At 44.7% G+C, this 13921-nt stretch overlaps 1 protein-coding gene across 6 annotated transcripts in view; it reads right to left on the bottom strand.

Moving 5' to 3' along the window:
* Positions 1-11972, bottom strand: part of GMPR (guanosine monophosphate reductase) — a 43464-nt gene extending 31492 nt beyond the window's left edge. For 2 of the 6 annotated variants that reach the window (XR_003572838.1, XR_003572839.1), the window contains exons 1-4: positions 11178-11408; positions 7236-7355; positions 6525-6608; positions 4735-4908 (exon numbers count right to left, since the gene is read on the bottom strand). Coding sequence is in view for 3 of the 6 variants with exons in the window: in XM_027898451.1 (XP_027754252.1) it covers positions 4735-4908; positions 6525-6608; positions 7236-7355; positions 11178-11264 (465 nt within the window). In the remaining 3 variants the exon portion in view is untranslated. Of the gene's footprint in view, positions 1-4734; positions 4909-6524; positions 6609-7235; positions 7356-11177; positions 11409-11879 lie in introns of those variants that run through there. The other 4 variants (XR_003572840.1, XM_027898453.1, XM_027898451.1 and 1 more) reach the window with 4 other exon arrangements.
* Between the last annotated feature and the right edge of the window lie 1949 nt (positions 11973-13921).

Raw genomic sequence — 13921 nt, forward strand, 5'->3', positions numbered from 1 at the left:
GAGTACGTGCAAAAGTGATGCATAAACAAGAAGGAGTAGCTATTAAATGTGGTGGTTCCGTGAGATTTGGGATCAAATATGTATTTAACTTAAACAGCAGTGCCTTCCTATTAGCAGAGCGTAGAGGGCTGTCAAACTGTCTCTTCAGAAATGCTAACCAGACGTTTACTGTTAAGTTACTGCTAGAGAATGTTGGAACTGCATATGTTGATTCAAAATGCTCATCCTAGCAGAGAAAAGCACTTATGTCCCCAGCATACATTTTTTCCTGGAATGCATGTACACACATCAGTGATTTCTGTCTTTCTGAATCTGCAGATCCTTAACAAATTTTCAAGGAAGACATGGAGCTCTACATAGCAGACTTCAACCTGCCAATGACAGGCTTTCTTCTTTTAGTACCTTTTGCAGACCTCAAAGAGCACAAGAAGACCACTACGACAGAGGCACGGCTACCTGTGAAGAGGCCCAGTTATCACAGCTGAAGAACAGTGAAAGCTGTTTTCTCACATCCAGCTGAACTCTGCTTTCACTGAAACCAATGCTTGCTTTACCACTCATGATAGTATGACAGTGAATAGACGCAAAAGGGCTTTTGAAAGCCCCACCTGCAAGGTAAAGCCAGAATACTTGAACTGAAAAAAGATCTGAAAAGGTCAATACAGAAAGGCTAGACTAAAGAGATGAAACCCTCTTAAAATTAACCATGCTCATCTTAATGATGCGTCCATGTACCAATGCATTTCTAATCTGCTGCAGAACTGGCTTTCTTGAAAGAGATATTTACCAGTAATTACCTCACTGCTAATCTAACTTTGCTATCCTGTCAGTAAAATAACAGCACCAGTAATAACCAAAAGCCAGGTGAAGCGCCGTGCCTTCAGTGGGGTCACTTGTTAAGGGCTACAACAAATTACCCTGACAATGGGCCTGTTCCTATACAGTCAGGGTGACATTCAAATGTATCATCACTCAGTGTGAGGTTTCATGTGAGTGCCACCCTGGATCATTCCAGCACTATCCAGGATGACTGAACTGTGGGTCAGACCTGAGGGAAATCCTGGCCTTTGAAAAGTCACAGGGAGTTTCCCTACTGACTTTAATGAGATCAAGATTTCACCTAACAGGATTATTAAGACTATGGCTGCTCTGACAGGGATACAAAATCAGTGAACACAGTAGGGCAGTGCCTCTGAATTTCACTCAGGCATTTGCTACTGTGCCTCATAAAAGCCTGCTATAAATATCGACTCACACTGACTAAGACAGGAACACTGCTGCACTGACTGAAAGCTGCTGGCAAATGGCAATGGATCAAGCTGGGGAGAAGCGTCTGTGACAACAGTTCTCAAACTTTCTTCTTGTATCCTAGAGGAAAGCACAGTCTGTGCCTCCACACTATCAGGAAGACGGCCAAAGGACACTTCCACCCACCAAAGCAAGGGGTGCTTTACCATCAGATGGAGGGATGATGCCCTTTGCGAGGCTGAGCCATACCTGGTGGGTGTTCACACACAGTATTGTAAGTGACCCAAGACAGGCTCAGCAGCATCATTGTCTCCTACCCTGGGATCCCACCTGGCCCCTGTTTTGAGACTCCAGCCCTGGTGGACATGCCATGACTGGATTTACTCTACTGTGTGTTCCAGAGAGAAACTGGGAGCAGCCTGCATGGCTTACTCTGACTGAATTCTGTCTCCACTAAGGCCCTGAGTAGTTCTTCTACTGACTCCAAGTGGAAGCAACAGTTTCTGGCTCCTGCTGTTTCCCTCTGCTGCTGCTTTGCAGTTCTGCTTTCATCCTTCTCTGGTCCATATCTTGCTGGTGCTACTGTATCTGCAAGTATGCTCCTGCCCCAGCCTTCTTCTTCCTGCCACACTCCCTGTTCCCCTCGGGGTTTCTTTTGTATAAAGAATAGAAAACACTACAAAAAGAAAAAATTCTGGAAAAAAACTTGGTAAACCTTGCTGGCAAAAAAAATCTTAGCTTGCTAAACTGAATTTCAGTGAGATGGAATAACCCTAACGTCTACAATTACACAACTAAATAAGGACTCTGTTTTCTGTAATATAAAGGCTCTGATTCTCCATCATGAATGTCAAATAAAATTCTTCTTTAGACTTCAGCAAGTGGGCACAAGTGATGCACACCATAATGTGCAACAGCAAAACTCCCCAATGGACCATTACTCCCGATTCTTGGAGGCAGTCCTGCATTTGGGAGACAGTCAGAAGACTTGCTCCTTCCTCCATTCTCAATCTAATGAGTGACTTAAGGCAAGTCACGTTGTACCTTTGTGACCCTGTTTGTTTTCCCTACCCTTTCTGTTCCATGGAGAAACTGATCTTCTTTGTAAATTAGTACAAAATGCAGGAATGAAAAAAAATTGTGTCAGAGCCAGGCAGAAGAAAATAAAGCAATGTGATTACCAAAACCTTGTCTTTAAAAAGACAAAAACATGCATTTGAAAGGTTGTTACACAAGAGACATCCTCCATCTGCACTGGAGTATTGGCCACATTAACCACAGATGCTTTGCACATCACCTTTCAACCTCAGAGCTGAACCCATTACATGGCCCCTGGGAACACACATTCCCTGAGACCCAGGATTGGGTTACTGTTATGTATTGCTCTGCAGCTGACTGTGGAATGAATGGTCATGCTGAGGAAAGCAAACAAGACAGCCTACAAGGTCCTGGAGATCACTTTCAGCTATGAGAAAGCTTCTTTATTTTTATACCTCCTATTGAACTGCTAATCCTTTTGTTTGAAAGCCACAGCAGCAGAGAACATACTGCAGGCACAGCACAGAGACATCAAAGCAGTCAGAACAGGTAGCAGCAGGACATGTCTTCCAGAGTATCATAAAAAGGAGCCTGGACCAGCTCCTGCGTTTCAGCCAGGAATAGCTTTTAAAGTAAACTCATTTGGAAGCAGGGTAGAGATGTCCATCCCTAGCTGAATCACTGGCTTTCAGGGACTGCACAGACTCTGGTGGCTTTGAAAAACTGAAGGTTTTTTGAACACCCCAAGTTTGTTAGTATGCTTTTAGGAATGGAAATTATTGCTATGCAGATGAAAAAAATAAGCCATATTAAACCATGCTCAGAGAAAGGAGCTACAATCAGACAAAGCAACTGAACAGATCAAGGCTGTGTATGTGTTCAAGCAGGTGGTGTTCTCAGGACAATGAGACCCAAAGTATCAATAACCTTAGTCCCAGAAGCAGAGACACGAGGAAGGCAGTTGAAGAGACATGGGGGGTGGATGAGACTGGCTTAAGAACTCTGGTCTAAAACATGGGCTTGATACCTGACTTTGACCTCCTGTGTCTTCTGGGCAATTCATCTTGGTGGAATTCCGTCCTCAGTCAGCAAAGTCAGCAGTCCATGGGGAGGTGGAAGAGGGTATGACACACAGTTTTCTTTCCACTGCTCACAGGGAAGATCTTTTTCTTTAACTATGTGGTTTAAGCTCCCTCCCACAACTTTTCAAGTCAAAGACACTAGATTAATCATGTCACAGAGGAAAATACTTCAGATCCAAAGCTTCTTGCCTCACTGCAGTGCATATGAAGCAGGAAGCTCAAAAAGCCCACATCTATCACTTCACAGTTCCAAAACCTCTCTCCAAAGACATGGGACATGGACTTCCAAAACCATGGGCACGTACCAAAATGCATCTCTTGGTAACTGTTGAAGGATGCCTATTCATTAGCCTATGATAACCCAGAATCCAACAGGCATTCCAGCCCACTTCCATTTTCCAATGCCACCATCATTCAAGAGGCAAGAACACTGCTTTCTTTCAATATGGGAGAAAGGAACACGGTCTCCCCTGAGCTGCTTGAGCATGTCATTCCCTATTAAACCAAGGCAGAATGGGCATTTATGACAATTTTTACTTCACATTTACTTTATGTGCAGCTTTGTGTCTGGCGTGGAAAAGCGAGAAAATGTTGCCTAAACACATGATTTTTTGCTGCACTGGCCTGAAGAAAGGCTGGTAGCCTCGTTATGAATCTGTTGCTTGTTTGAGAATTTCTGCTATTCTCATGGAACCAAATTCAGGCACAAGTCTTCAAGGGCCCTGGGAAAGAAGCAGTAGCACTCTGCTACAGGGAGTTCCACGTCAATGCAAACACTCTACTCCCAGCGCAAAAGGGCTGAAGAAAGCACGGTATTAGCACTGAGATGGGATATAATGTCACAGAAAGCACGTGAAAAGCGCCAGCACTGATCATTTTACTCTCTGATAATGCCATTCACAACTGAACAACACCCCTATGACTCTAGTCATGGGCAAGGATCAGTCTACATTCAGCTGTCTTCACAGTGATCTAACAGACAATAACAATCAATGACCTCAACTGGCCAGAACCACCGGTGTATTCCCACAGCAAACCTCTGCTTGGAATCACCAAAATAAACCTACACACTTTTTGATTGGAGGCCTCATCTGGTGTGGGAAGGAGGACACGAATAGGGAAAAAACTGGATCCACTTAGCCTGCCATGCCAACATCAGACTGCTGTATCAGAGCACACACTAGTAATTCCCACAGAAATTATCAGCAATGGAAAATGGACAATGTCAACTTGTTATGAAACATCCTTCCTTCCTTCCTTCCCTTCCTTTTCTAGCTTCTGATTCCTACTAATCAAACTCTGGGTCTGTTCCTGGACTGAATTCACAAACACACACACCCCCCTCCCACCCCTTCTACACACTTACCATAATGGTGTGATGTGGGAACAGGGCACGGACACACTTCACAAACTCCACAAAGTGCTCTGAATACCCATTTGCCACGTCCAGGCAGATGTATCTGATAGGTGGAATGGCCTCTAGAATACTTTTTAACTTGTCCAAATCAGCTTTTCCACTACCTGAGCTTGCTGCTACATGCTGGAAAAAGACAGGGAGAACAAAATGGAGTAGTAGGTTTCAAAAACTGGGATAAACAGACACAATTCATATGCCTTTTTCTGCATCGTCATACAAATTAGTGAAAATCACAATATATAATAAAAAATAAATATCTTTCTGGGAATATCAATGTGTTATTTCTGTTTTGTTTAAAGTATATAAAATAAAGGGAAATTAGCATTTTATCAGCTTTTCATTAACAAGTGGATTGTTATATAAACAGTTGAGATGAATGAAGGTTCAGCCATCCTCATATTAAACAAACACAGAAGAAGCCCTAACTTGGTATATTTACAGAAAATTAGAGTGGCAAAATTTGGGGCACTGTCAAGAGGGTAAAATCTGTGTCTTTAGGTTCACCAAGCACTCCTCTGATCTACAGAATCACCGAATAGTTTTGTTTGGAAGGGACTTCTGGAGATTGTGCAGTCCAATCCCCTTTCTCACGCAGGGTCAGCTACCATTGAAAACAAGCAGATTGCTTCTTCCTTTTTCTTCCTATGAGTCCTTTCCAAAAGAAGAATAGTTTCCACAGCTGCTGGCCCACAAAACCTCTGCAGAAATCCAAGGTCACTCAATATTTAATCACTAGGAGATCCTACTCCAGTCATTATGAACCACAAATAAGTTGGAAAGCATTCAGACACAGGACATTTGTGGGACCACTTTCTACCCTATAGTGGTATATAAGTAATCCAGACTGAGCTAAGTGCTAGGCTTGCTTTCAGACAATCCTGTTATCTATAGCCTTTATAATATAATTCTAAAATGTTCCACAGGTAAAGACAGAATACAGCTGTGTGATATTCTTTTCAGTACAGAAAAAAATTCAAAACTGCACTGAATTCTGAGGAGAAGAAGAAATAGCCAGGCATACTCTTATACTGCCTCTCCTGGTACAGGGGCCTGCCAGAAGAACAGAGAAGAAATCTGTATATAAAAAAGTCAGAACTTGAGTCAGTGTTTAAATTTACCTGTGTAAATGAATTTACCTGTTCTCTCTCACAGCTTAGGCTAAGACCCTGTGAACAAGTGGGGTAACACAGCCAGTAGCAGCACAGAGTGAACTCTAGCTCAAGGAGGTAAGTGGAAGACACGTATGTTCTGACAACTTTCACTGCTCATCCCAGCTTGGGCCCAGCACCTGGATCCCTCCAGTCTGCAGTCCAGGTTCACTCGCACACCTGATAGCAAAGACTCTGCCCAGCACGAGGGTTTGCAGGGTCAGCTTGGGGCTGGATTACTCAGGGTTATCCACATTTGTGCAGTACCACAGCTTCAAACAGCAACAGAAGCACAGCAGTTAGACCTACTCCCAAGTATTTCCTTCTTCTTTGTTTGGGATACTTCTCTGTTTCCATTCCAGGCACATATAAATTTTGCTTTTTTGCGTCTTAATATAAGCATTTGCATTATGGACTAACATAGCTACTCTTTTTTAATCAGGACAAGCCACTTCCCTTCATGAATTTAAGAACAGCAAATATCTTCATTCTGCAAAACCTCACTTGACAACAGTATTCCCAAGAGATTCCAGTGTATGTGAGTTCAGAACAAAGCAATAAACCATAATAATTTAGAGTACAAAAATGTACCTCAAGGCATTCTGGGTGATTGGCAGCAAACAGTTTCCATTCTTCCAGAGAATAATGCTTGTGAATTGCAGTGAACATTGCATGCTAGCAAAAAACAAGAAAACTGATATTAATGTCCAAGTTAGTCATCTTTCCCTCAGCTGCAAAATAAGGCATTAGAAATTCCCCCTTTTAAGTACAGGCTCATCCTGACTGAAAGAAACAGTAAGGGTGAATAACAGACCATGCAACTCCAAACACCTTCTCAGAGGTAACTTGGCATACTTGGCCAACCTTTCAGAATCAGGTTTATGATGCGTTTCATGAAGCTATTGTCACTATTTTGAATGTGCCAGAGGCTATTTAACTTAGAAACTGCTACAGCTTTATCCAATAACCTACACTTTCAAAATCTGACAGCTATTTTTTTTTTCTGGCAGGTAGCACAAACAGACCTCAGATATTAAGCTCTAAAAGATCCACCTGAAGATGAGCTACACCCAAGACGGAATCTTCTCAGTATGGAAGCAACTCCATTGAAACTATCTCATAGCAGGAGCTCTGTTTGTGGTAACTGTGTTGTTGTAAAAGCACAGCTGCCTTTTCTTGTTCTGATTTTAAACTCATGCCCCCGCCCCGTTTCTCCAACAAGCTTTGCTAAAAATTAGAAAAGGCTGCTCACTGTCACCCAGCTGCTTCCCAACTGTTGCAGAAATGAGAGTCAAGACTTACTTTTGCCATAACCACAGCCATTTCAAATGTCCCCACAGTGTCCATGTTTGCCACTATAATGGGAATTCCTGTGTATGTCTGCTTGGAGTTGCGGAAGGTGAAGGTGCGTGTGAGGTCAACCTGCAATGAACAGACACAGGTTCTTTTAAGCAACGGATTGCAATCTAACAGGAGTTTTGTCACAGATTTCAGATACAGCAGGTTTCGACACAGCTGCTTGATTTTCCTCACATCTCCTGTTCCCTTCATTCCACTATTACATCACCTAATTTAATTTTTACAACTTCTGCCTTCCAAATATGAAAGAAAATATAAAATGTTTCCTCTGTTAAACGGAGTTCTTTCTTATGAAGAAGAGAATCAGAATAAAAATAATAATAAAAGAAGAAACAAGGCAGAAGTGTTTTGAAAGGAAAGACAATGAGGACTGTGGATTATTGTATGCCGAAGTAAAATCAGCTGTTTGTTTGGCTGCCTGAGAAACCCAAGTTGAAGTTCTAACTCCACGCAAGGCAGAACTACAACTCCCTCTCTCACAGAGGACTTTGTCCCAGTCTTGAATGTAAATGACTATATAATAAAGCATGCTCTTACTTTTGATCAGTTACCAGCACTCTTGCCACACAATGTGAACCATCATACCTTGTCTTACTAAATCACGAAGCTGCTAGTTTCTAAGTTAATGATTTACAACTGCATCCACTTTCACCTTCAACGTTATTTATTCTTCAGCATCTTCAAATGATCATGATAACATCAGGCATTTTGTTCCTTACATTTGCAAGAGGTATTATCAGATAAGATCAGTTCCCGCTGGTCTACTTCACATCTTGCAAAAGGGGGAAAAAGACGTAAAGGGAGGGGGAGGAGGAAGAAGAAAAAAAAAGGGAAAAGAAATGCACAACTGTAAGATTTTAGTATAGTCTCTTTAGTAATAGTGAAAATGAAAGCTCTTTCACAGTTTTTGATACTCCTCACTGCTGCTTTAACCCAGGAACATTTGGAGACCTGAACTAAACTGAAATCTATCACCAGAAAGAAAGCAATATAAAAATTACAGGACTCTGATTATTTATTTACAACACATTTTGAGCACTGTTACATCGCAGGCTACATTCTGATTAATACAGTGCAGGATATACTACTGCTTTGTTTAAGACAGAGAACGTGGTGCCTCAGTGATATACTGTAAATCAGGTTCTCATTTTATATAAGCTCATTAAGGGAAGGGTCATTGAGGTAAACTACCTAAGATTTATCTTAATGGAGATTCTCCCTTCTTCCCATTTACTATCAGAGAGGTCCAATTCTCCAGCCATTATGGATTCTTACGGGAATTTCAGCTGAAGCTAACATTAGAAAATAGTACAAAGAACATAGGCATGAAATAAGTATGAAAATTTATCTTACTCCTTTTTAATGCAATTTGTTAACTAGAACCAAGCGGGGGAAAAAAGAGTATCTCATAACCAGTTCCACACAGATACCAGTACCAGAACCACTGCATTACAGTTTTGCAAAGGAAAAACATCTTTTTCAAAGGAACTTTAGAGAAGAGTATGTTTAAAGAAAGTAAAGTATGTTTAAGAAGTAGGCTCGTTTAAGGAAAGACGTAAGTACATGTTTAAAAAAAAAAAAGACATCAAGATAGCAAAATAGACACTCACAAGATAAGGCAAGAACGTGCCTTGTAATTTTTTTAGTCCTTTACACCTTTAGCCTGCCCAGAACCCATATCAATAAATACCAACGATGAGTTATCTGCTGTATAAAAACTATGACCTTTGCTTGATAATTACATTTAGAGCTTTTTCTTGTTTTATGAGAGACAATGTACAACCACTGCTCAGTTTCACCTTTTCCCTTCCACTCCTCACTTCATGGACTTCTAGCACATCCTCCACAACTGCTTCTGCTCCATACTGAATAATCCTACTATGTTTAGGTTTTTCCGCAAAAGCTAACAAGTCTAACTGGTTTTCTTTAGTACCACTAATAGCAATTCTGATAGTCTTTTTGTCTCCTTGACACTTGAATCCAAGCATCAAATTTTCTGGTACCTTTTCAAAAGGAGAAAGCAACCATGGAAAATGAAGACTGTGCAAGGAATCAAAACCAAGTACCAACACAGCAAACCTACATGATTTGCAAACATCCCAAACTGCCTCTCTAAGAAGCTGACTTAATCCTACTGCTTAAAAAGTTATCCTTGTGCAAAATGAAGCATTCGCACCAGAGAAGCAGACACTTGCTGATATAAGCTTCAAAGCAGCAGCTTGCTGGGTAACAGGCACTGTAGTGTGCTGCCTCTGTTCCTCTGCCAGAACTATTTATTTATATTCTTGTTTTGAAGCAGACTGGGGCTGTCCATTTCGGATCTGGCTCTCACAGACTGTTTATCCCTGTTGCCACAGCCTCAGTGATGGTGTCCAATTTCCTAACCTTCATCGGTTTTCACTGACCCCCTCATGACACAGACTTTTTCTCATCTGAAATGTTTTAACAGTTCATCATAGCCACCCGTTACAACCCTGCCATATCAGCTCATGTTCCTCCTATCGTTTTCCCTTCCCAGCAGCCCTTCTTTCCACAGCATGCACACAGCTAAATATACAAAACACAGCACTTGAAGGAGCCATGTGCCACTCACTCGGTGGAGCACAGCTCCACCTGTTTGCAAGGCCAGCACACTGAATTTTAAGGAGACCCACAGGTCCCCAAACAAATGGCTGGAAAGTACCCACAGGCCTTATGAGCACACGATAAGGACGGGGTACCGTTCTTTGTAAACTAAAAATTACTCAGCAGAGATTACCTTTCAACTTAAAGAGCCTCTCTGATCTTACACCTCGTAACGGCAAAGAAGTTTTGCTTAGTTGTTGTCCTCAAAATCCCTGGCCACATTCCTCTAATAATCACAGTCTCCCCGTTTCCCTTTCCCTTTCTACCTCAGTCTCTCTCTCTTACAACTCTGCGTCGCCTAGAGAAAACCTTAATCCTCTTTTCATCCCCCAACACAACATAATTCCTCCTTCAGTCAAAGTAAATCCTTTGTTAACCTTGGGGTTATGTGGGGTAAACGAGAAGGCACCTTCGATCCTGAGGCAGCCATCTTTTTTTGTGGGGGCAATCGATCCTCATGGAATTGATTTCCTGGGGTCTTTCCTGATCCCTGCTGAGAAATAACTACAGCACTGTTCTGGCTAACAGTGACCCCGGGCCAGCAAGGACAGAGAGCCCCGGGCAGCTTCAGCCTCGGGTTCTGCCCACGCAGATCACTCGGGGCTTAACCCCAAGCGAGGTGAAACTATCCCACCGCCCCAGGTTTGATGGGGTTTTCCTTAGTACTCCCTTTGATGGGAGCACTCCATGACAGGGTCCCACCCCGTGGCATCCTGCGCTCTGGGAAGCGCATCCTAGCGTCTTCGCGGGTTTTTACTGCAATTATTTTTTAGAAAGGGCAAGCCAATGCTGCTTGCCGGGCGCATCCCCCGCTTCTGCGGTGCCGGTAACCGGACACCCCTTGTCCTGGAGCGCCGCCAGTCCACGGCCGCCCCCTCCGAAACGGGAGGTCACCCCCCTCCCCCCGCTCAGCGCCGCCGAGGCACCTGTTAGGAGCAAACAATCTCTCACAACTCCCCTTATATTTCTACTTGAGGAAGAGGGGAGGACGGCGCGACACCGGCTTGCAGCGCCCGCCGCCCCCCTGCTCCGCCGGGGCCGCGGCGACAGACGCCCGGCCCCGTCCTGCCATCCTCCCGGGAGCAGCGGCATCCCCGCGCCACGCAAAGGGCGTCTCGATCAGGGAGGGCACTGCTACGTTAGACCGGGGAAATAAAAATAAAAGCAGGGAGGGAAGGCGGGTTAAGGAAGTTAGGCGTTCAGAAGGGGGGCGGGGGGGGGGGGTGAGGGGAGAAGCATGCTGGGTTTGGATGCCCCCACCTCTGATCTGCTTTTGAGGCTGCTCCTTTTAGGTCTGAGCAGGACATCTTTAAAGTCCAGCTTGATGTCTGCGTCTACCCGGGGCATCTCGCTGGGGTGGCGGGGTGCAGGGGCCGGGGCTCTCCTGGCGGCAGAGGCGGCGGTGGCGGCGGCAGTGGCGGCCCCGCTGCGCTGGCTGCGCTCCGCTGCACCGCGCCCCTGCAGAGCCGCGCCGAGCCGAGCCGGCCAAAGCCCGCGGGTCCCGCACCGAGCGTATTTATAGGGCGCGGACACCGGGCCCCATCGCTTTATTAGGAGAGGGCTGTTTTTAGCCGGGCGGGCGGCCGGCCGGCCCCTGCCCCTTCTCCCGCCGCAGCACCCCCCCCGCCTCTCTGCCGGGCTGTGTGCGGTGGGGGGCACACGGGGACGCGGCGCCCGCCCGCAGCCGCCCCGTGCGGGGCGAGGCACCGGCGGCACCGCGGCGGCCTTAAGGGCAAAGCAAGGGCAGAGGAAATGGCGCCTCCATGTGACCGAGCGGGCGGCTGGTGCCGGGTGTGGGAGCCCGGCGGTGCTGATGCCGGCGCGGCGCTGATCGGACATCTTGGCAGCCCCCCGCTCCCACCGCCCCGGGCGCGGGCTGGCGGCGCTCCGCGGCGTTGTCAGGGCTAATGCAGCACGGCCCAAAATGTTCTGCCTCCAGGCATATAAAAAGGCAGTACTTGCTCTTCCTGGTCTCTGGTGGGAGTTCGACTTCCCGGGGTGCTTTGCTCTGAGCCCGAACCTGGCCCCCTGCCTGGCCATGGTGAAATTGAGGCAGAGCTCAGCTTTTGGGGCTCTCCAGCTGGCTCCCCATCGGGATGCAGAGCAGAGCAAGAGCCGCAGTGTGGTTCTGGCCTTAGAAACGTTGAGAAATGTGCAGCTGGTTGGTCATAGAAGAGTGGTCACAGCACCAGCCACCTGCACCTGCCTCTGCACAGTAATTTCTTTTTTGGTACACTCAGAGAAGCAACAAGGAGCTTTGCTTTTTTGCATTTTTTTTTTTTCCCCACTCCAGGATACAGGAGCCTGATTTGTGGCTTTATTTGCTTCTTTTTCAGCAGTTAGCCGCGGTTCAATATGCAGTCACAAACCCCTAATAGCAACAGGACTGCATGTGCTGAGTTCATCTGTAAAGGCTGGCATGTGGATCAATACAGGTTACCAGATAACACATGAGATTACTTCCACAGGAGCTTTGAACCTTAAAGTCTATTTAATTATGAAGTTAGTGGGTTGTAAGATTTGGAATTCTTTGGAAGACACATGACCTAAGCCTTGTTAATGACTGGAAACTGAAGTGTGGAAGGATAATGACGGGCTCCCCTTCCTCAGACACATTTCAGGATCAGTTAGTGCTCTCTTCTTTATCTGAAAGTTGCACACGTCTGGTCAACACCCTGCCTCCTACAGAGCTCTGGTATGACCAAGCATGAGCCTGGAGCTTTACACAGAAGGCAGGGCCTTTGAGTGCTTTTAGTTCTGAATGTCCAGTTTGAGAGGCCTTGAATCTTGTTTCTGGGAAGCCTTGAGGCTTTGGAACTCCAGGTGATGTTCCAGGAGAGCCTTGCAATTGTATTTCCCACAGAAATATTCAGGTAAAACAGAACACTTTATTATTAGTCTCATCTGCATAATTGAGGCCATTCACTCAGTGTTTTCTCCGTTGGCTTTAACAATATAACAGAACTACTAAAATATATTGTTCACACAGGCAGATGCATGTGCCACCACTTACTGTTAAATACTAAGAGTACTGATGAGAATGGCTCCTGTGAAAGTGGCATGTCTGTAGCAGAGGATTGAGAATGGAAAAAAACAAACATTTTCTCTTCGTGCTTGGCACCACGTCTTCTCTTTGCCCTCATGGCAGGCATGTGATGCTGAGAAGAAAGAAGCCACTGCACTGCACTGTGGGTTCAAAAGGTCAGCACTGTTGTGGAGAGTAGGAGATTGACGCCAGCAGTGATACATGTAAGCCCCGGAAAATCCATGCCTGATGCTGTTTATCGTTTCTAGTATTTTTAGTTTCCTCTCACATTGCTATTCTTCTGCAGTTTAAAGTATCTGCTAATAACCAGTATTTCCCCGTGTACACATATGAACAGACTAGTCAGGTGTCTCTGATCAGCTTGACTGTTCTTTAAAAGTTTACAAAGTTGGAAATTGTCCAGTTTGTTACTTCAAGATATGTTTTCTCTAATTAAAATTATGTTTTCTTGCTGAGCCACCTCTGTCTTTTTCAGTGTCCTTTCTGAAGTATGGACACCAGAAGGGACACGATCAATATTCACATTAATATCATAGCCAGAAATGCAGATCACCTCTTATGTATCTTTGCTATTCCTCTTTATACCCGCAGTGATCCCAGATTATCTCTTTGTGCTATGGGAGGAGGAGCTGTTCAGCCAGGCCGTATGCAGTTTCAGTATTTATCCTTCAAGTGCGAATGAGCCATCACTGATTTCAAAATTAACATATGTAAATTATTTGTTACTTTCCTTCAGAGTTCTTCTTCACTTCATTGTTTTATGTTTATGCTTAAAAGCAGGTGGAACAATGCACTCAGAAGAGAACCGCTCAGCCAGTGTAGCTGAAAAGACCAGTGCCGGTGTAGCTTTTTAGGTTTTCTAAACTTGGTGTTTTTGAGAAGAGGAAAAAGTGATCATTATAATGGAAATAGTTATTACTGTGTCTCAAACCTGTTATTAGCTAAGAGTTATCATTGA

Source organism: Empidonax traillii, unplaced genomic scaffold (genome assembly GCF_003031625.1).
Source record: "Empidonax traillii isolate 1590-97213 ecotype Southwest subspecies unplaced genomic scaffold, ASM303162v1 scaffold597:size822913, whole genome shotgun sequence".
In the NCBI taxonomy this organism is placed as follows: Eukaryota; Metazoa; Chordata; class Aves; order Passeriformes; family Tyrannidae; genus Empidonax; species Empidonax traillii.